This window comes from Oncorhynchus nerka, linkage group LG2 (assembly GCF_034236695.1).
Source record: "Oncorhynchus nerka isolate Pitt River linkage group LG2, Oner_Uvic_2.0, whole genome shotgun sequence".
Lineage (NCBI taxonomy): Eukaryota > Metazoa > Chordata > Actinopteri > Salmoniformes > Salmonidae > Oncorhynchus > Oncorhynchus nerka.
Genome location: NC_088397.1, coordinates 50,588,546 through 50,611,897, shown reverse-complemented (window position 1 = coordinate 50,611,897; position 23,352 = coordinate 50,588,546). Strand labels below are relative to the sequence as shown.

The 23,352-nt window shown below is 43.1% G+C and overlaps 1 protein-coding gene and 2 long non-coding RNA genes across 4 annotated transcripts in view; 2 read left to right on the top strand and 1 right to left on the bottom strand.

Annotated features, from left to right (window-relative positions):
* Window positions 1-23,352, bottom strand: part of LOC135575175 (uncharacterized) — a 94,044-nt gene that overhangs the window by 12,251 nt on the left and 58,441 nt on the right. For both annotated transcript variants that reach the window (XR_010465739.1, XR_010465738.1), the window contains exon 3: window positions 5,935-5,978. This is a non-coding gene — a long non-coding RNA (uncharacterized LOC135575175). The remainder of the gene's footprint in view (window positions 1-5,934; window positions 5,979-23,352) is intronic.
* LOC135575166 (uncharacterized) lies at window positions 9,078-21,268 on the top strand. Its single transcript, XR_010465733.1, has 3 exons — window positions 9,078-9,388; window positions 11,020-11,102; window positions 20,832-21,268. It is a non-coding gene; the product is annotated as an uncharacterized LOC135575166 (long non-coding RNA).
* On the top strand, window positions 16,999-21,268 carry LOC135575164 (general transcription factor II-I repeat domain-containing protein 2-like). The gene is made up of 2 exons (XM_065027674.1): window positions 16,999-20,978; window positions 21,060-21,268. The coding sequence occupies exon 1, from the start codon at window positions 17,228-17,230 to the stop codon at window positions 18,254-18,256; it is 1,029 nt and encodes a 342-aa protein (XP_064883746.1). The 5' UTR covers window positions 16,999-17,227; the 3' UTR covers window positions 18,257-20,978; window positions 21,060-21,268.

Sequence of the window (23,352 nt, the reverse complement as noted above, 5' to 3'; positions counted from 1 at the left end):
CCTAAACCCTAGCCTAGCTAACATTAGCCAGCGAGCTAACGTTAGTCAGCTAGCTAGAATTAGTAAGATATAACATGTTTTGCAAATCCGTAACAATGTACGTTTTGCAAATTCTTAACATATATGATTTGTAATTAGTAACATATCATTCAAAATGGGTGATGGACACAAATTAATACATACCATACATATCATTCTAAATGGAGTGTTTCTGATTTACGTAAAGAATAATACGAAATGGTCTGAGACCAGGTTGAGATACCAGGCCTGTCCTGTCCTCCCTTAGCTCAGACAGGAAACAAGGAGCAGCGCTGGCACTGCCTTGCCTCATCTGCCTGCCACTGCCAGCAGCGCAGCACTAAGTTCACAGGAGCCGTGTCTGACTGCATGCTTAGCTCAGCGTTGGATGGCTCGTTTGATTCCAGGCGGTGTGGCACATCTGTTGCTTGTCACATCGCGTCGTGGCTCCATGTCTGCGAGCAAGACATGACCCGAGCAGCGCGTTGGTCCGCACGTCTCATGCTCTCTGTGTGTTGACAAACAGCGCTGAGTCTGGCCCAAGTACCTGCATGTCCACAGTCACAACAGTCAGGTGGTGGGACACGTCACCAGCCGTACAACCACTGTCAAATACTCAGAGTCTATTAATACTCAGTGTATTGTAAGAAATAGGTTTGAGTGACAAAGTGTAGAAATCAAGGTGTATATTATCAGTCATCCAAGGAGTGCTGAAAGAATATTCAAAAAGGTATTTCATAATGGCCATGGAAAAATGTAATCTAAGGGAAAAAATGATGGAAAGTATTCACTTAACCTAAGACCTCCTCAGAATTGCCATAACTTTATATTGAGAATCAATTACTTTATTCCAATATCTATAGAAATGCTTTGTTGCTCTAAATCAAATCTCAATAAAGGGTATGTAGGCTTCACAATGTACTTGGACATAATAGTAAAAAGTGCTTTAAGTGCTTTTAAAGAAAGAGCCAGAATATATTCCATGCGAAACTTACATCGTAAGCTTAAATACATCAGTGATGACCATTGCTAATTGATTATTTCACCATACATCTACGAAGTACACATCATGCAATAATGAAATGACATTGTTTCCCATCACCAGCCTACATTTAGTGGGAAGAGCAGCACTAAAGAGGCTGAGAAGTTGTGACAAATGGAACTGTTTCAGAAGCTCTGGGTTTCATGCATTCAAAAGTACTTCACTTCGGTGTCCTTGTCTTTTCTCTAATCAATATTCAAAAGTGCCTGGTAATTGGAAGTTTAGGATACATTTACATGCAAAGGATTGTCTATCATATTCATCAACTTACTTGGCTGACACAAACCTGTCAATGAGCGTTCTTTTATTGTTGTGTTATCTTTAAATTACGAGATGAATGTTTGTGGTACCAAAATGACATTTAGCATACATCTTATCCTAAAACACTTCTTAAAAAAAAAAAAGTTAGAATAATAATTGGAAAATTGAACACGTTTGAATTTCCACATGTATTAAAAGCCAAACTGGTTATGTAAATACCTCTCCTACTCAGAAGGTGGGGGAAATATTTAGATGGCTCATTTACATTATCAGATAGCACAACATTCATTTGTTCCATTCAGTATCAACCTGTTTTGCAAGCGCACAAAACAAGACACGACACAGATGCACCACGGCTTATCATGCCACACAACACAACAATACTGATTAAACTGATAAAATGCCAGAACATCACGATGGAACACCATGACAACCCTCTCAACCAGCCACATCAAACCTCAAGATACCAGTATCACAACAACAACGGATCATCAAGATATCAAAACACATACCAAAAGAATATGCAATGCGCAAATAGCAACGAGTCTCTAATGTATTCTGGGAGGGTTTATTTGTTTAAGGCCTGCATCCAAAGGATCAGTCTGGCCTTCATTAGTCTCCATCTGACATCTATGTCAACAACATGTTGGCTAGCCCCATTCCCAAAGAGCTGCCCAATGCATTCCACTGCACATATCACAGGTTGTTATCATTCCAGAGAGAATTCTACATTGGTGAACACCAGCACTTTAATTAGAGCCACTATTTGATCATTCCACAGCTGGGCTTTATTAAGGCGCAGTGGTGTAAAATACTTAAGTAAAAATACTTGCAGTTGAAGTCTACATACACCTAGGTTGGAGTCATTAAAACTCGTTCTTCAACCACTCCACAAATGTCTTGTTTAACAAACTATAGTTTTGGCAAGTCGGTTAGGACATCTACTTTGTGCATGACAAAAGTCATTTTTCCAAAAATTGTTCACAGACAAATTATTTCACTTATAATTCACTGTATCACCATTCCAGTGGGTCAGAAGTTTACATACACTAAGTTGACTGTGCAGCTTGGAAAATTCCAGAAAATTATGTCATGGCTATAGAAGTTTCATAATTTGAGTCAATTAGAGGTGTACCTGTGGATGTATTTCAAGGCCTCCCTTCAAACTCAGTGCCTCTTTGCTTGACATCATGGGAAAATCAAAAGAAATCAGCCAAGACCTCAGAAAAAACAATTGCACACCTACACAAGTCTGGTTCATCCTTGGGAGCAATTTTCAAATGCCTGAAGGTACCACGTTCATCTGTACAGACAATAGCACGCAAGTATAAAACACCACGGGACCACGCAGCCGTCATTCCGCTCAGGAAGGAGACGCGTTCTGTCTCCTAGAGATGAACGTACTTTGGTGGAAAAGTGCAAATCAATCCCAGAACAACAGCAAAGGACATTGTGAAGATGCTGGGGGAAACAGGTACAAAAGTATCTATATCCACAGTAAAACGAGTCCTATATTGACATAACCTGAAAGGCCGCTCACCAAGGAAGAAGCCATTGCTCCAAACCCGCCATATAAAAGACAGACTACGGTTTACAACTGCATATGGGGACAAGATCATACTTTTTGGAAAAATGTCCTCTGGTCTGATGAAACAAAAATAGAACTGTTTGGCCATAATGACCATCGTTATGTTTGGACAAAAAAGGGGGAGGTTTGCAAGCCGAAGAACACCATCCCAACCGTGAAGCACGGGGGTGACAGCATCATGTTGTGGTGGTGCTTTGCTGGAGGAGGGGATGGTGCACTTCACAATAAAGATGGCATCATGAGGTAGGAAAATTATGTGGATATATTGAAGCAACATCTCAAGACATCAGTCAGGAAGTTAAAGCTTGGTCGCAAATGGGTCTTCCAAATGGACAATGACCACAAGCATACTTCCAAAGTTGTGGCAAAATGGCTTAAGGACAACAAAGTCAACGTATTGGAGTGGCCATCACAAATCCTATAGAAAATTTGTGGGCAGAACTGAAAAAGTGTGTGCGAGCAAGAAGGCCTACAAACCTGACTCAGTTACACCAGCTCTGTCAGGAGGAATGGGCCAAAATTCACCCAACTTATTGTGGGATGCTTGTGGAAGGCTACCCGAAATGTTTGACCCAAGTTAAACAATTTAAAGGCCAAATACTAATTGAGTGTATGTAAACGTCTGACCCACTGGGAATGCAATGAAAGAAATAAAAGCTTAAATAAATCATTCTCCCTACTATTATTCTGACATTTCACATTCTTAAAATAAAGTGGTGATCCTAACTGACCTAAAACGAGGAATTTGTACTTGGATTAAATGTCAGGAATTGTGAAAAAGATGAGTGTGAGTCGTGTGAGTCGATATTTGGGGTATCTGTTCTGTACTTTACTATTTATATTTTTGACTACTTTTATTTTTACTCCATTACATTCCTAATGATACTAATGTATTTTTTACTACATACTGTTTCCCTGACACCCAAATGTACTCGTTACATTTTGAATGCTTAGCCGGCCAGGAAAATGGTCCAATTCACTCCCCTATCACGACAACATCCCTGGTCATCCCTGCTGCCTCTGATCTGGCAGACTCACTAAACACACATGCTTCGTTTGTAAAAGATGCCTGAGTGTTGGAGTGTGCAACTGGCTATCCGTAAAAAAATAAAAATAAAAGTTAATGGTGTCGTCTGGTTTGTAAGGAATTTTGAAATTAATTATACTTTAACTTTTGATATTTAAGTATATTTAAAACCAGACTTCAGACTTTTTCTCAAGTAGTATTTTACCGGATGACTCACTTTTACTTGAGTCATTTTCTATTAGGGTATCTTTACTTTTACTCAAGTATGACAATTGGGTACTTTTTTCACCACTGTTAAGGAGGAGTTCTCAGCACCCCACCACCCCCCTGACTCCATTGAGGGTAACACAGCAGAGGATATGTAAACCAGTATAGTTCATATAAACCTGTATAGGGTCAGACTACATTTGGATAGTCCAGATGGTCCATCTGTAGATGCTCTACAGATGGTCCTACCATCAACAAACTATCTGTTTAGAAATAACTGCTTGCTAAACTTACGATTAGGTTTAGTGTTAGGGCTAGGGTTAAGTTGAGGGTTAGGATAGGGGTTAAGGTTAGGGTTAGTAGATAGTCTGTAGACATCTACTGATGGACTATACAAATAAGCCAGTATAGCTCTGCCTAGCAGTCAGGGACAGTAACTGGCTCTAGCAGAGCTAACCTGTACTCCTACCCGATATCTGAAACCCTACTCTAATCCAACAACAACACCATCCAACCCAGTGGAAGACAAACTGTGTTTCATCTCCGCGTCAAGGCACTGGACAGTGTTACCATATGAAATGTGACAGGATTTCTCTATGGAGGCTTAAGTCATATGTAAGTATTCAATTGCAGACTGAGGATCATGGCCATACGGTCACAGAATACAACCTGACCAATATCTGACTGAAACAGACAAGAGACTGAACAGATAAATGTAATCTACAACATGTCTCGCCAAGGTCAAAATGAGCTCTTAACGCAAACACTAGATTTAAGTCTGAGCCTCCCGAGCGTGAAGGTGGTGTGGTCGGTAGGAAGGTCAGCCATGTTTAGTGTTTACAGTATACTCCAGGCTTTGAAATAGTTTTGCAGTGTGGAGTCTGCTCTGGGTCATTGTTTGTTTTGGATGTGTTTATACACCACACACAGTGTAAATGACTTGGGAGACGGTGCGAGGAGACTTACAGACATGAACCTGCATATAGTATCTGGTCATGTTTTTGCCTTGAATTCAGTCACAACCCGCTGGGCACAAATGTCAATTCAACACCTATTCCACGTTGGATCAATGTAAATTTCATTGAATTGAGGTGGAAAAAAACTTTGATTCAAGTGTGTAACCAGTGGGAACTGTGACTATACGGTGGTGTGGATTTGGGGGTTACGGTACAGGGAACCTATGTTGATCATGCATTGTCACTAAAATTTCTGCATCATTCAAAGCAATGTAAATACTAAATGGCAAAAAACAACGGATCAATTACAATAGCACTTGTTACTACAGGTGTAGGATCTTAATTTAAGACAGTTTTCTACAGCAGGAAAACAATCCTGCAGCAACAGGATATGTAAATTATTATGTGGATTATAATTAATTGATATTATTTGTTGGGGTTGATCATTTTTTTACGTTATGGCAAATGAAGTCTGACATTTGAAACCTTGAAAACACTACAAGTTTGCATTTCCTGAGGTGCAGGAAAATTCTCCTCAACAAAAGAGTGATCAAATTAGGATCCTACATCTGCATGTAAAATCTAATTTATTGTTTTGCAATCTCAATTTTCATCAGATGTAAACAGTTGCATGTATTATGTTTCTCTGAGATATAGCTCAAACAAGTGTAATGTGGATTCACTTGACTAGGCCTTTGTTTAGTTGAAAACCCTCTATACAGGGAAACTCTCATCCATGGATGTAGTGTATTTAATATGAGTATTTGAGTATAGATCTGTCATGTCTATTAGGAGTCTCTGGTTGTGTCAATGGGGTCTTACTCTAGTCACTTACTTTGATTTCTGTCTCCAAAGGGGGTCACCACTGGAGTCTCTTGGCTGGAGGAAAACACAAGCAGGTGGAAGAGGGGGAGGGAGAGCGAGAGGGAGAGAGAGAGAGAAGGGAGGGGAGGAATAAAAGTGAAAAGGAGAAAATGAGGAAGATATTAATATCAGTAGGAAATTAAGAAATCTATGGCACTCCTTCAATCGAAAAACGACAAACACAGTATTTAATTCCTGTTGGGTACCACCCTGTTATTGAGAAACAGTATTATGCTAGTAAATACTCTATGTCACAATGTGTGTGTGCGTGCGTGCGTGGGGTCACTTTCAAACAATTCTTCATTAGAGCAGCATCAAGTAGGTTGTTCCTCAGAGCTTATTTTCTTTCCATGTTTTAAATATCTTTGGATACATATTTAGCATCTCAAATGAGAATTCCCTTGATTAAACAAATAAGGGCACATTCAGAAAACTGTAATTGAGTTCAAATGTATTCTAGCTGTGCTCTAATTGCATTTAAACACCGTTCCACCCTAACCCTGGACCCACAGCTCCTTCTGCTTAATTACTGCCCTCTGAAGACAAATCCCTCCGCTGTGGATGGAAAAATAAAAAACAGTGTAAGTTTTATGGCACGTTGTTAAAAAGACCTATAAACTTTTTTGGATTCAATATAAATAAAACCCCGGCCCCGAGTCGAGGGCTCAGAGAACACGCAGCACACTGAAATAACTTGTTGGAACATTGCACACCCCATCTCAAATAAAACGCCACAGATTAACACCAACATCATGTGGCTTACTTCTGTCACTCGGTCTGCATCCCCCACCTCCACTTTTTCTCTCCTTTTTAAAACATGGAGGGAAGAAAAGGCTAAATGTGTTTCCTGAAAGGAAGGAGAGGTGGAAAAAGCCCATCCTGCCCTTGGAATCACCACCGCGCGTCCTGTCCTGTAAGAGCTACCCGCCACTGGCCTTTCTGCAGAGGCAGCAGAACTTCCCTGAGAGGAGAGGGGACTGTCTGCCAACTCAAACAGGGCTCCCTCTCCCTCTCCCGGCGGCCAGCGGCCCACGGGTTTGCCCTGCTCAGTGCTGGTGTTTCCTGAGGGCTCGCTGCAGCTGGAGCTCTCTTAATAAAGGCAACAGGGAATGTCAGAGAGCTACTGTAATCTCACTAGCCTGCTCCTGTCAGCAGGACGTTCACAATCAAAGCAGAAACAACCCCACGCATTGTTTTTTTCCACCAGCCCCATCATAAACTTCCCACGAATCACAAAGACAGCACGGCGAGAGGGCAACCGCTGGTCCCTGATCTTGCCAAACAAAATGCCAGGAGACCGGGAATGACATTCAACTCTGGTTTAAAAATACGAGCAGTTAGAAAATGATTAGAGTCTTATTTTATTGTTGAGCGCCTGACACAGGAGAGGAAACCAGAACAATCAACCCAACTGACTTTTTTTCCCTGCTGAATTTAGAAACACTAATTAGTTTTGCTCTCATAAACCCAACCTGAAAACGACCGATTGGAAAGTGAGAATGAGACGTACAGCAGAAACAAACATTCTCCTATTAAAGTCCCACATCCACAACTTTACCGCAATGACTTTCACACGGCTCCCATGGTGAGCCGAATGTTACCCACTCAACGCAGTCACGTACTCATCTTGATAAGTTAATAGGCCTTTATGTAAATCCTTTAGCAAGCCTTTTACAGAGTTTGTAGGAAAGTATTACTGATCTAGAGAGCCACATCAAACCCAATTGGAGAGGCTTGGTTTAACAGATGTCTGAACAACCAGGCTGACCTCAGCACCAGCTGGGCTCTACCGTGAACCAACCAGGGCCAGACAGAGAGAAAGTTACCTGTTCGCAGCTGCCTGGTTTACATGAATTTCCTGTTTCAAGGGTATCGAAACCACTATATGCCTAGTACCCATTGACTAACAACTGGGACCTGTACCTTCCTGTGCTAGCCTATCACGCAGCGCATTCTCTTGCCAAGTCGTGTGGGTTTCATGTTTAGTTTGTCATAAGAAATGAATGATAAACTTGTCTTCAGGAATTTTCACTGCTATTCCCCCAGCAAACAGCAGAGAGTGTTTCATCACTGTCGGGCCTAAGACTGATGGCCTGTCAGAGCCTTCCCCTGCTCTCCGGCTACAGCTTGTGGGCTGGGAAGTGGCTAAAAAAAGGCCACGGCTACACTTCCCTGGCTTGCGCTTTTTACCAGGAGTAATTCTCAGATGCCAGGTCGCTGCCAACGTCCTTGCAGCCAATGGCAGAGAGGCCAATAAGTTCACATTAACTGCAGAGCGTAACTGCGCTGAACATCTGCTCATGAATGAAAGCGCTGCCCACTAACTCAGCGAGTTGAGGCCTGCTGATAAAAAAATTCAACGCTCTCCTCGCTGGGACGCATGTTTTGCGCTATTCTCCTGAGTCCCCAAAATTATATTAAGAGAATTTCAGTGCGGCCCAGTGTATCTGAGAGAACAGCTGGTGCTGAAAAGGGATCTGCTGCTCGCCGGGAGCTCAGGGACTTCACACGGGATCAGCCTTCTCGTACACCATTTGTCCTTGAAGGAAAAAAAATCTGTGTTAAGCACCCAGGTAATAATAAGAAAGCAACAGCTACATTTAGCTGATTACACTACCCATGTGTGCAAAACCAGACTGAGAATAACCAATGAAGACATGAATTGAAATGGGGGGGGGGGGGGCGGACAAAAGGGCAATTGTGACAATAAGTAGCACCCTCTGGAGACATCTGCATACTGTAACACTTCTCCTTTGTTTGGCTTGTATTCCTGATTGGAACTCATTAATTTGATAACTAGGGGGAATCTACCCCCCTACCAAACCAACATGGAGGTAGAAAGAGGGGTAGACCCATCCAATACAGTACATGGGCACCCCTCGTGATGAGGTGAAGAAATGATTTATCCCCAAATTACCTGGTCACATGCAGTCTTCCACTTATACTGAGCAAATTTGAAATCTCTCTTCTCATCAGATGGTGAAATAGCCTCTGTTGAGAATAATACATTTAAGGAAGTGAGGATTCTAACCAAAATCTAAAAATAAAAGTTGACGTTACATTTGGTGATTTCACTTCTGTCTTCCTTTAAAACGGAGATGGTAGGCATCACTTCGCTGACAAAAACGCGTGGCACACACAGCGACACACAATCATTCATTCTCTCCAAATGCTTTTGTCTCTATTGCTTGCTTGTCACAATATCCCTCAGATCATCAAGTTTCCATTCCTCCAAAAACACAGTTGCCTTTTAGGAACACTTGGGTGGGACAAAACTCACGATTATGTTTACAGACGAGATAACTACTCATTTACTGCTGAGCTTCCTGCATGTTCCGTTTAGAGAGAAAATGATGGCATATGAAGGAGTTATACAGTATTTAAATGATCATGATGTTACAACCCCCTCCCAGAAGACTATGTGGGTGAGTAAAAAATATTTTACAAGACGTTCGGCTGGTGACAAATCACAGCACTTTGTCTTCCTGACACCATGCCTTCTTCAACCTCCCAACTTCACATGGTGGTAGGAAATCACACATTACCACACTGACAAACAATTACAACCATGTCATTAACGAAAACCCTTCCTGAGCCAGCGCTTTGCCAGACAGACACAAAGCATGACAAACCTGACAACACAACACGTCTTCAGGATGTCGTAGAACAAACATAGGATTGATCAATCATGACACTAGGACATACATCCAATTTGGACAGGAATCAAATTGGGTGGGTTGGGTGTCAGTGCTTTGTTTAACAAAAGTATCATTACCACAATCCTAAGTTGGTTCCAAAATGTAAAACTAATATCAAAGCCAGAAGGTAGAGAACTCAATTCCTCACTTTATATTAAAAGTCAACCTTTTAGAACAGTTTTCCCATTTAAATGACTTAATCAGATATTAAGCATTAGTATCGCTTTTAATCTCCAAGTGTCAGCTGGCAAATGAAAAAAGCTAGCCTCTGTAAATATGACTGCTTACTTCTAACACAAGCATTGTTGACACGTAATGTAATTTCAGCGGGACATCCAAATGAAAGCACTACGGGGTAATATAATGCTCTTAATGAGAATTCTTTCCAGCTCGAGACCTTGGCGAGATAGCCATAATGCACGGCTTCTCTTTTTAATAAAATAATTGTTACAGTTATTAAAGATGAATCTCATCAGAGGCAAGATGACAAAATAATTCATTACCAAAACCCAGGCTTTAAATAGCTGCAAATTAAAATTCCCCTGAAAATATGCTTCCTGATAAATGGGATCGTTATTTCATATAAATATTGGATATAGTGTGCCCTTGAAAGGAAAGAAATATTGCGACTGTCCATTAAAAAGTTTGCAGTATAAACCAATGAACAGTTTAATCAATAACAAAAACACTAACAATACCCATACTTTAATTATTGCTACAAATCTGTTAAATATGTCAGGATGTTAGTCTACCCAAAGCTCATTTCTGACACATCGATCAGAGGAAGAAAAGTATTTAAGACTTATATAGATGTAGGATCTTAATTTGAGCCAGTTTGCTGCAGCAGGAAAATAATCCTGCAGCAACTGGAAATGTGAATTACTATTTGAATTTGAATTAATGGACATTTTTGTAGGGATTGATACATAAGGGAAAATTAAGTCAAATTTCAAAGTGGAAATTACAAACTTCAGAAGCCTTTATAAACCGCATTGCAAGAAGTTCTCCTGCAACAGGGTGATCAAATTAGGATCCTACATTTGTAATAACTCCTACATATGGGTGTTAACAAGGTAGACCACTGAGCTACTGCCTACACTGAGGTGCCCACGTCCCCCTGAGCACGGGGAACCACGGAGAACCATGGGGAACCTTGGACTCACTACTCCCACCAGTACATTCATGTGTAAAACAGAGAATGTTTTGAGGCCCATGGCTCCACTAACTCTCCCCTGGTCCCTCCCCGCTCACAGCTCTTCTCAAGCCTTATTTGTGTATTCAAAAGAAATGATTTACAGTGATGGCATGGAAACTTCCCAGCATGCCTTTTAACCTGTCGTTTTTCACTCTCTTCACAGCAGGCTGTCCAGAGGAAATGCTTTATTAAGATCCCGGAGACATAGAGCCAGGGTGACTTAACTCCTACATTACTGTCTAAAAGGTAAAGTTATTTAGACCAATAAAGCACTAATATATTGTTTTAGTGGAATTACACAGAAGTTATCTCTACCTTAATAACATCACCGCAACCCCTAATGTTGTTTAGATCAATAAAGCCTATTAAAGTAATGACCTCAACACAGATAACACTGTATACTGGCATTACGAAGCACAGAGAACAACTGAAGTCAAATCACAAACCATTCTAATACGGTTCAAAATGTGACCCGTTTCAGGAAGCTAGGCGTATGTTGCACGTCACTACTTCACAGGAGAGGCATTTGAACGTCTTTTTTTTGTTGTATTTTATCCAAATGCATTTTTTGGCAGAAATGCCTTCTGGAACATGTGAACTTGTATGTGCCTTAACCTCTTCAGTCGACCCTCTACTTTTTTGAACATTTTGTTAAAAATCGCGCAACATTTCAGCGCCCTGCTACTCATGCCAGGAATATAGTACGTTCATATGGTTAGAATGTGTGGATAGGAAACCCTCGGACGTTTTTAAAACTGGTTAAATCACGACTGTGGCTATTACATAACGTGCGTTACATCGGAAAGCGCAGGAAAACCTGATCACAGAAAATGGAAATAAATATCCTTGCGCCACTTCCAGCAATTGTTAACAGTGAGCCGAATTAGATAAGACCGAGCATTCAACTCCAACAGCATCCCCATGTTGTCTAGAGTCTTGTGAATTGAATCATCTTTGATTCTTGGTTGAACCGAAAGAGGGGCACCACTTACCTCCGGTCTCCGCCCAGATCATTCCGGAAGAGCTCTCTCCTGAAATTTTTTCCAAGACGACAGCTAATGATATTTACATCGCCTACGGATGATTTTTATCGCTTATTAACGTTTACTAATACCTAAAGTAGCATTACAAACGTATTTCGAAGTGTTTTGTGAAAGTTTATCGTCTACTTTTTGAATTTTAAAAAATGACGTTACGTTGTGAAATCGCTGTTTTTTTCGTTTATCACACAGTCTACATATAACGATATCTTGGCTTTATATGGCCCGATTTAATCGAAATAAAGACCCAATAGTGTTTATGGGACATCTAGGAGTGCCAACAAAGAAGATGGTGAAAGGTAATGACTGTTTTCTATTTTATTGTGCGGTTTGTGTAACGCCGAAATGCTAATTATTTTGTTTACGTCCCCTGCTGTGCTTTTCTGTTGTAGTGTATTGGTGCATGCTATCAGATAATAGCTTCTCATGCTGTCGCCGAAAAGCATTTTAAAAATCTGACTTGTTGCCTGGATTCACAACGAGTGTAGCTTTAATTTGATACCCTGCATGTGTATTTTAATGAACTTTTGAGTTTTAACTAATACTATTAGCATTTAGCGTAGCGCATTTGCATTTCCAGAGCTCTAGTTGGGACGCAAGCGTCCCAAGTAGAGGCAAGAGGTTAATAACAAACTTGTATTCCCTATGTAAATACAAATAAAATTGTTATATTTATGGAGCTATGGAAAAAGACAGGAACCTTCCCGCTAGCCATGACTGGCTGAGATAATGGATGGGCTGGACATGCCGGGAGATGAGTGTGGATTGGTCTGCCGTGAAGCATGCTTCTGTCGATAACGTTAGCTGCTCAGTATGTGTTGATCATCCTTTCTAGAGCAGATTTTTTTGTTGTTTTTACAACGTTAGCCATCGAGAAATAAAAAATGTGTTACTTTTCTCAACAACCCTGACGCCCCGAATTTAGCAGGCGCAATCAACAGATCAGTTGGAAAAAGTTGTGATGGGCTAGTTGCACTGCTAATTATAGCCTAATGTTAGTTAGCTAGCGAACATCAAACCTAGTTGGTTAGCTTTAGCTACTTGCATATTCATACTAGGGCTACTGTATGACAATACGTTTGTATTGGTAGCAGTATGAGTTTGGTTTATTCCGGTTCATTGTTTAGCTAGCTAGTTACATGTCTAAACAAGAGACTCCACTTCGCCAGATGATTACATGACCCATCAAGTTAGCAAGGTGTGTCTGGGGGAGATTACGGCCAGCTATTGTATTTCATGAACATGTGTACATGTCTAGACAATAGTGACCCATCCACTTAGCTAGATGTGGTTATAGCATTTCTTTCACATGACCCATCAATTTAGACAAGTGTGTCTGGGATAAGCGTAATCTAATAATTATCAAATATTTGTATCTGGAAACTGTGTTTTTGATATTGCTACTGAGCAAATATGCTAGTAACCATTTCACTGTACTATTTTCACCTTCTGTGTCACGACTTCTGCCGAAGTCGTTGCCTCTCCTTGTTCGGGCGGTGCTCGGCGTTCGACGTCACCGGTCTTCTAGCCATCATTGATCCTTTTTTCATTTTCCATTGGTTTTGTCTTGTCTTCCCACACACCTGTTTTCAATCCCATTCATTACCTGTTGTGTATTTAACCCTCTGTTTCCCCTCATGTCTTTGTCAGAGATTGATTTGTTGTCTGTGTAGTGTGCTTGTTTGTATAGGTGCGTGGCGGGTTTTCGTACCCATGTTTTGTTTGTTTGTACATTTATTGTTATGGAGCATACTCGTGGAACTTTATTAAAAGACTCCATATTTAAACTCCATTTTGACTCTCCTGCGCCTGACTTCCCTGCCACCTATTACACCTATGCGTGACAGAATCTCTGACCAAAAATATATGAAGTCAGCAGGAGAAGACACTATACCCATGGACCTGGAGGAACACGTTCAGGAACAAGCGAGGGAGCTTGACTGTATCAGCTCCGTCATGGAGCACATTGTCCAGAAAATGGATCGCTGGGAGATACAGGGAGTTTCTCCAGCGCCACCACCACCACAACCGGAATCTCCCGTGAACGTTTTTTCCTCTCCGGAATCGAGGATCCATTTATCCCTACCTACGGGATACAATGGAGATACTGCCGGCTGCCAGGGTTTCCTCCTCAAGCTAAACTTATATCTAGCCACGGCCTCCCCAGTACCATCTGACCGTGAGAAGAGTTACGCCCTCGTCTCATGCCTCACCGGGAGAGCCCTGGAATGGGCCAGCGCTGTGTGTAGAAGGGAGGATGCGGCGTTGGACCATTTTGAGGAGTTCACCCGCCAATTCCGGATAGTATTCGATCACCCACCTGAAGGCAAAGCAGCGAGTGAGCTTCTCTATCATCTGAGGCAGGAGACGAGGAGTGCACAGGATTTTGCTTTGGAGTTTAGGACCTTGGCTGCCGGTGCTGGATGGAGCGACAGGGCCCTGATCGACCATTACCGATGTAGTCTACACGAGGATGTCCGTCGGGAGCTGGCCTGTAGAGACACCACCCTCACCTTCGACCAGCTGGTGGACATGTCCATTAAGCTGGACAACATGCTGGCTGCTCGTGGACGTCTAGATCGGGGTCTGGTTGTTCCATCCTCGCGCACCCTCTCTCCCGAAGCTATGGAATTGGGAGGGATGGTGCGCAGGGAGACCGGAGGGGGTTCCCGCTTGAACACCATTCATGGTCGCAGAGGGCACACTGCTGGTCGGTGCCGGGTTGGTTCCTCTGGGAATAGAGAGGGCAGGCAGGGCATTCTGGCGTCACCCCAGGTGAGTAGGCACCATTCTCATCCAGAGCCCTCTGCTGCACTAATGTTTGTCTCTGTCTTTTTTCCTGATTTTTCACTGCATTCCCAGTATAAGGCACTAGTTGATTCAGGTGCGGCTGGGAATTTCATTAATAAAAGTCTAGCTCATAGTTTAGGGATCCCTATTGTTCCTGTGGATATGCCTATCCCTATTCATGCCTTAGATAGTCGGCCATTAGGGTCAGGGTTTATCAGGGAGGTTACCGCACCTTTGTGTATGATAACGCAGGAGGGTCACGAGGAGAGGATTAGTCTTTTCCTTATTGATTTTCCTGCGTATTCTGTGGTGCTAGGCCTACCCTGGTTAGTTTGTCATAACCCCACTGTTTCTTGGCCACAGAGGGCTCTCACGGGGTGGTCGCGAGAATGCTCAGGTAGGTGTTTAGGGGTTTCCGTTGGTGCTACTACGGTGGAAAGTCCGGACCAGGTCTCCACCGTGCGCATTCCATTCCCCCCGAATATGCCGATTTGGCTCTCGCCTTCTGTAAAAAGAAGGCGACTCAATTACCACCCCATCGACGGGGGGATTGTGCGATAGATCTCCTGGTAGACGCTGCATATCCCAAGAGTCAAGTGTATCCCCTATCGCAAGCGGAGACGGAGGCTATGGAGACATATGTCTCTGAATCCCTGCATCAGGGGTTCATTCAGCCATCCATTTCACCCATCTCCTCGAGTTTCTTTTTTGTGAAGAAAAAGGATGGCGGTTTACGCCCGTGCATCGATTATCGAGGTCTTAATAAAATCACAGTGAAATATAGCTACCCGCTGCCTCTGATCAATACGGTTATTGAGTTAATGCACGGGGCACGTTTTTTCACAAAATTGGATCTCAGGAGTGCGTACAATGGTGCGTATTAAGAAGGGTGATGAGTGGAAGACGGCATTTAGCACTACCTCAGGTCATTATGAGTACCTGGTCATGCCATATGGGTTGATGAATGCTCCATCAGTTTTCCAATCATTTGTAGATGAGATCTTCAGGGACCTGCACGGGCAGGGTGTAGTGGTGTATATCGATGATATTCTGATATACTCTGCTACACGCGCCGAGCATGTGTCCCTGGTGCGCAGGGTGCTTGGTCGCCTGTTGGAGCATGATCTATATGTCAAGGCTGAGAAATGCTTGTTTTTCCAACAATCCATCTCCTTCCTAGGGCATCGGATTTCCACTTCAGGAGTGGAGATGGAGAGCGACCGCATTACAGCCGTGCGTAATTGGCCGACTCCAACCACGGTAAAGGAGTTGCAGCGTTTTTTGGGGTTTTCCAATTACTACCGGAGGTTTATCCGGGGTTTTGGTCAGGTGGCAGCTCCCATTACCTCACTGCTAAAGGGGGGCCCGGTGCGCTTGCAGTGGTCGGCTGAGGCGAACAGGGCTTTTGAGCACCTGAAGACTCTGTTTACCTCGGTGCCTGTGTTGGCTCATCCGGATCCCTCTTTGCCATTCATAGTGGAGGTGGACGCATCCGAAGCTGGGATAGGAGCAGTGCTCTCTCTGCGTTCGGGTGCGCCACTGAAACTTCGCCCCTGTGCTTTCTTTTCGAAGAGGCTCAGCCCAGCGGAGCAAAACTATGATGTAGGGAACCGAGAGCTGTTAGCTGTCGTAGAAGCCTTGAAGGTGTGGAGCACATATGTCAGAGTCAAGGCCCGCGGGCCACATCCGGCCCGCAAGAAGGTTTTTTACGGCCCCTGGGATGATCTTGATTTATTATTAGAACCGGCCCGCAGCAAGCCGGCAGCCCGCAGATCTTTTACACGCACCAATACTACATTTCCCACAATGCAAAGGTGACGCACCGAGCAGTAGGCTGCTTCATTTCAATATTTATTGGCACAGCAGTCGTCAGCATCACAGTAAAATTAACTTTCAGATACCCATCAAAAATGGCAAAACGGAAGGTGGATACTGAGAACCGGGGGTTTCAAACAAGGTGGGAGTCGGAGTATATGTTCACGAAGGTAGCTGGAAAACCTGTGTGTCTTCTGTGTGGAGAAAGTGTGGCGGTACTGAAAGAGTATAATCTGAGACGACATTATGAAACGAAACACGCGGACAAAAACAAGAATATGGACATGGAACAAAGGCTACAAAAGGCAGAGGAATTAAAACGAGGCCTCAAATCTCGACAGGCTCTGTTCAAAAAAGCCAAATCACAAGGCCAGGCTGCTGTCAAGGCCAGTTTTATTTTGGCAGAAGAGATCGCTAAATCAGCCCGGCCATTTACGGAGGGGATTTCATCAAAAACTGCATGATTAAAGTTTGTGACGAAGTTTGCCCAGAAAAAGGCAACTCTTTTTAAATGTGAGTCTGAGCAGAAACACCATTGCCGAGAGAGTAGACCAGTTGTCCATCAATCTAAAAGAGCAGCTTGTGAAAAAGGGAAAAGATTTTATTGCATATTCCTTGGCTGTGGATGAGAGCACCGACATTTCTGACATTGCCCAGTTGTCAATTTTCATCCGCGGAGTGGACTCCAACCTAAGCGTGACAGAGGAGTTTTTGGCTTTACGTCCTATGCATGGCACAACTACGGGGCATGATTTGTATGAAGAGGTGTCAAGATGTGTAAATGAGATGGAGCTGCCTTGGGAAAAACTCGTGGGTTTGACAACCGACGGAGCACCTGCGATGTGTGGACACAGGAGCGGACTGGTGGCGAAGATACGGGAAAAGATGCAAGAGGAAAACGCGACAGGTGAGCTGACAGCTTATCATTGTATCATACACCAGGAAGCGTTGTGCGGTAAAGCCTTGAAAATGGAGCATGTAATGAGCATCATCACGCGCACAGTTAACTTTATCAGAGCCAAAGGTTTGAATCACCGCCAGTTCAAGGCATTTCTGACGGAGTTAGAAACGGAGCATGGTGATTTGCCTTATCACACAGAGGTGCGATGGCTAAGCCAGGGAAAGGTGCTTCAAAGATGTTTCGAGCTTCGTGAGGAGATTTGTCTGTTCTTGGACAGCAAAGGGAAAGACACAACACAACTCCGAGACGAAATGTTTCTGTGTGAAATGGCTTTTCTGTGTGACATTACGAGTCATCTGAATGCAATAAACTTGCAGCTGCAGGGTCGGGATCGTGTCATCTCTGATATGTACAGTACAGTGAAGGCATTTAAAACCAAACTGACTCTGTGGGAGACGCAGATGCGGAAAGAAAATTTGAGCCACTTTCCCAGCTGCCAGACCATGAAAGAGAAGCTCTCTACCAGTGCGTTCCCGAGCACACAGTTGGCTGATAAAATAGGTATGCTTGCCGCTGACTTTCGACGCCGATTTGCTGACTTTGAAGCACAAAAAAGCAGGTTGGAACTGCTCGGTAACCCATTTGCTGTTGACGTGGAAAGCTCACCACCAAACCTCCAAATGGAGTTGATTGACCTCCAATGCAATGATGCACTGAGGGCAAAATATGCGGCAGTGGGTGCTGCGGAGTTCGCCCGTTTCCTCCCGGCACAATGCCCCAGCTGCGCATCCAGGCTGCTCAAACGTTGTCTATGTTTGGCAGCACATACCTGTGTGAACAACTGTTTTCTTTGATGAACCTGAACAAAACATCACACAGAAGTCGACTTACTGCTGAACACCTCCACTCAATTCTGAGGATTTCTTCAGCTCAGAGCCTTACCCCGAACATTGATGAACTTGTGGAAAAGATGGGACACCACCAAGTATCACCCTCAACCTCAAACAAGTGAACATTACTGTGCAATCACATATTTAGAGTTTTTACTCAGTTCAAGTTTAAAAGTTAAAATTTAATATTTGTTTTCACTGCATGTTACTTCTCCTTAAACAAAGTGTTGTTTTTGATTAATAGATTTTTGCACTTTATTTTTTTGTATTTCAATCCAATTATATTTTAAAAATATTTCAGTTGAGTGGATGATAGAAAATTGCTATTATTGTTTTTTCTTTGAAGTAAATTTAGCCCACTTTTGCTAAAATAGAAAATATAGTCTACTGATGGTGCCTTGAATACCGGTTTCTTTCATTTAATGTTCATGTTATGGGGATATTTATATAAAGGAAATTTGTCTTTTGTGTCTGTTGAAAATTAAAGATTACTGACAGAGCCATAAGAAAATATTGCTTTATTTATCTGATCATATTGTAATATATTTGTTAGGTTTTCAGTAGGTTCAATTAGGTTCACTAGACTATATGCGTCATTTAAAAAATTTTCAATGAACATTCGAACAGTCCGGCCCTCGTCTTGTAGCTGATTTTTTTATTTGGCCCTCCGTCCATTTGACTTTGACACCCCTGGTGTGGAGGCATTGGCTTGAGGGGGCTAAACACCCTTTTCTCATTTGGACTGACCACCGCAATCTGGAGTACATCCGGCAGGCGAAGAGATTGAATCCTCGCCAGGCAAGGTGGGCCATGTTTTTCACTCGTTTTGTGTTTACTCTTTCTTACAGACCAGGCTCCCAGAACGTTAAGGCAGACGCATTGTCTCGGCTGTATGACGCAGAGGAGCGGTCCATGGATCCCACTCCCATACTCCCAGCTTCGTGTCTGGTGGCGCCAGTAGTGTGGGAGCTGGACGCGGACATTGAGCGGGCGTCACGTGCAGAGCCCTCTCCCCCCGAGTGTCCAGCTGGTCGTCTGTACGTTCCGTCTGCTGTCCGCGACCGATTGATATATTGGGCTCACACGTCACCCTCCTCTGGTCATCCTAGGATAGGTCGGACGATGCGGTGTCTTGAAGGAAAGTACTGGTGGCCCACTTTAGCTAAGGATGTGAGGATTTATGTTTCTTCCTGTTCGGTGTGCGCCCAGTGCAAGGCTCCTAGACACCTGCCCAGAGGTAAGCTGCAACCTCTACCCGTTCCTCAACGGCCATGGTCGCACCTGTCGGTGGATTTTTTGACTGATCTTCCACCTTCACAGGGTTACACCACGATCCTGGTCGTTGTGGATCGGTTTTCAAAGTCCTGTCGTCTCCTCCCTTTGCCCGGTCTCCCTACGGCCTTACAAACTGCAGAGGCCCTGTTTACACACGTTTTCCGGCACTATGGGGTGCCTGAGGATATAGTGTCTGATCGGGGTCCCCAGTTCACATCAAGGGTCTGGAAGGCGTTTATGGAGCGTCTGGGGATCTCGGTTAGTCTTACCTCAGGTTTTCACCCCGAGAGTAATGGGCAGGTGGAGAGAGTTAACCAGGATGTGGGTAGGTTTCTGCGGTCTTATTGCCAGGATCGGCCGGGGGAGTGGGCGAAGTTCGTGCCCTGGGCAGAGATGGCTCAGAACTCGCTACGTCACTCCTCCACTAACCTTACTCCCTTTCAATGTGTATTAGGGTATCAGCCGGTTCTGGCTCCTTGGTATCAGAGCCAGACCGAGGCCCCTGCGGTGGACAATTGGTTTCGGCACGCTGCGGAAACCTGGGAGGCAGCCCACTATGCGTGACATTCTGTGTCCTGTGCATGTGACAAATTTACTTGTATTTGATATCAAATCAAATTTTATTTGTCACATACACATGGCTGGTGTGTTTACCAGAGATGGTAATGTGAACAACATAACCTGCACCAAAGTCAGATTAGGATATAGGCCAAGGACTCCCTTATTGTAGACTACTACGGTTACCATATTTAGCCTTGAAAACTTTGGTTGTTTACTACACTACTCACTCTGTTTAGCACATGGCCTCACATGTGAATCTTTAAAGAGATGGGTGGGGCTAAAGCTTAAGAGGGTGTGAACGATGCTGAATGGGTGTAGACAAAGAAGAGCTCTCCAGTTGGCATACCAAAACATTCAAGGGGCATTTTCTCCAAAGTGGGGTTACAAGTTTATGAACATTCAAAGCAGAATTAGTTTCCATTTTCCCTCAACTGTAGTGTATGATATACCATTTGTAGCTCTGAGTGTCTACTTTTATCCAATGTAAAAAAAACAATTTCAAATTTTGCTACATTGGACTGAATCCAGGTGGTGGGTCACAAATGTGAACATGATGAATAGCTAACGCTGTGCCCTAGGAACTAGTTTATGACACACTGACTTAAAAGGGTAGTGTGTGAAAAAGGCCTTCTAAACGTCAGGACGGTGATGTCAGAGAGTTGACATGTTTCTTTCCTGTCGGAAAACACTCTTTCTCTTGCAGGCCATAGAATAAGGAGTTGAGGTTCATATAAGCCCTCTGTGGTAGAACCCTGTATGACGTGGAATCAGTAGAGCTCTCCAAACCCACACTTCCCACAGCCAGCTCCTACTCCATTCAGATGGGATCATTCCTAGCAGTGTCCACCAGGTGATGCACTAAATCAACCTAAATCAGCATCTGTCCATCAGCCCGAGGTGAACGATGACCACTGTTCATCTACTCCTACAGGGTCACCCCCTCCCCCAGTCACCATGACAATACAGGAGGAGAAGGAACGTGCATACAGCAGCATCATCATCACACTCCTGTGCTGCAGCTTAAATCCAATCAGATTCACAGTCAGTGATGGGAGATACTTAAGGAATGGAAGGAACCTCACGAATCATATATAAGCAATGTTATGAAATAAATTCAAGGTATAGTCCTGACAGACTAAATATGGCTATTGTTTAATTCAGTAGTACGAACATCAACACAGATTTTGTAATTGGTCTAGAGGTGTCACAGAGAGCGTTTGATAAGCTTATACAGACTGGTCAACAGAGGGGATGTGGTGAAGCATACAAATGGTTGAAGAGAAAACACTTGTGCATGCGTCTGTTGTTAGTGTACAGACATATGGATTGCAGCACAGAGAAACACCACAACTCAAACCACAGGAAAGACTGTTTTGATGTTACCTCTATCAGCAGGATAGGTGATGAAAAAAAACACTTTTGTAAGACAGAAAGTGTTAAAGAAAAGTCCCTTTGCAGGGTTTCATTATGTTGTGAGATGAATTCAGAGGTTCAGGCAGAGGAATGACACTCAAAACATAAACAACAGAAATAACAAGAGCCTTTTAAGAAGTTTCAATTGACTCTCACATCAATGCATTTGTGAAGACCACTTTAGGTAGATAACTGTCTGAGTAACCGGAGAAAGGCAGTATGCCACTCAACAACAAAAGCTTTTTGTCATCTCCTCTTTCTAGTTTGCACCAATACCAAACTTAAGCATTCACATATGGTTAGCCTCTCTCTACATTTTCACAACCCAACTAACTGTTGATATCCCCAGTTACACAATGAAGCCATTTCACAGAGGTCAACAAGCAGGCGCCCGAGCACCATGAGGTGGGGAAATCCCTACTTTTCTTTACATCACAGCTTTAAAACAGATTACACCTCTATTTTTTTCAGGGAAGGCAAACAGGTATGAATAATAGTGTGATTAAGGGAGTATTGACAACAGGAGAGGAGTCGTGTCGCAGCTGGAGGCTCTTTGGTTACTCCAGAGGACTAAATCCAGGGGTTATATCTGCACTGCACAACACTGTCCTCCTTCCTGCAGGGTCCACAGTCAGGCCCACTGCTGTCCCACACAGACCGACCGACCACTAGAAACCTGAGATGATCCAGGCAGCACAAAGAGAGTGCACAGAGGTGATGATTGTGAATAATACCTCTGCAAAATGATCATCTTTGACAGTATAATATTACCGAACAATAAATAAATGGGGCTAATAAGGGAAAGAGAGAGAGAGAGAGAGAGAGAGAGAGAGCAAAAGAAAGAAAGTAAAGTGAGGAGAGGATATCTGCCGCCAGCCTCAAAGTGAAAGCATAAATAAAGTGTGGCGCAGATCTTTTACCTTCTTCAATTATCTGGCTTTTGACATGCAAGCTGAGCACAGTATAATTAACATCTCTGGAGATAATGGGGTCGCTACTCACTGATCAATCTCACACATATATTATCCGCCTCTTACCAATCTATGCTCCCTCCGTTATCATGAGAAGGGAAAAACGCCACTATGGCATTTGCCTTTAAATAATTCTCTGAGACTATGCTTTATGTCAGCTCCAATAGGGCCCATATCCCAAAACGTAAATTAGGGCTGAGATCCAACAGATAGCTATGGTAAATACACGAGCTGATGCAACGCTATCTAACTTGTTTTTTGCATGCCTATTCATGCAAGATCGAATAGTATCCTCTTAATCAATTACTCACTAAACATATCACTAAATTAAAATTGCATTTAGCCCTATTCCCCATAGCCAATAACATTAAATCATTGGCCTAGTAATCTTTTCACTGAGGAAAGTGTCTTTGAGAGGTCATCTTCTCAGCCCAATATTCTCAGGCCAATCTTGTAAAAGCTGCTAGCCACACCCTCTGACCAAGATAACACCTGATTCGCCACTAAACCTGCCCTCAAGTGATTTTTTTAGGTTCACGCAAAGTATTTGGTTAAAAAAAAAACTAAAATCACCAGGGATTCAGCAAACAAAATGTTTGAAATGTAAACTTTTTTATTTTTTATCAAAATGTGTATTTTGGCAGAAATGCCTTCTGGAACATGTGAACATTCATGTGCCTTAATAACAAACTTGTATTCAGTCTATAAATACAAATAAAATTGTTAAATTATGAGCAGAGTTGGTTTAACTACGGGGAAAAAACAACAACCATGCCGCAGCCATGCTTGGCTGAGATAGTGAGTGGGCTGGATATGCCAAGAGATGATTTCAGATTATTC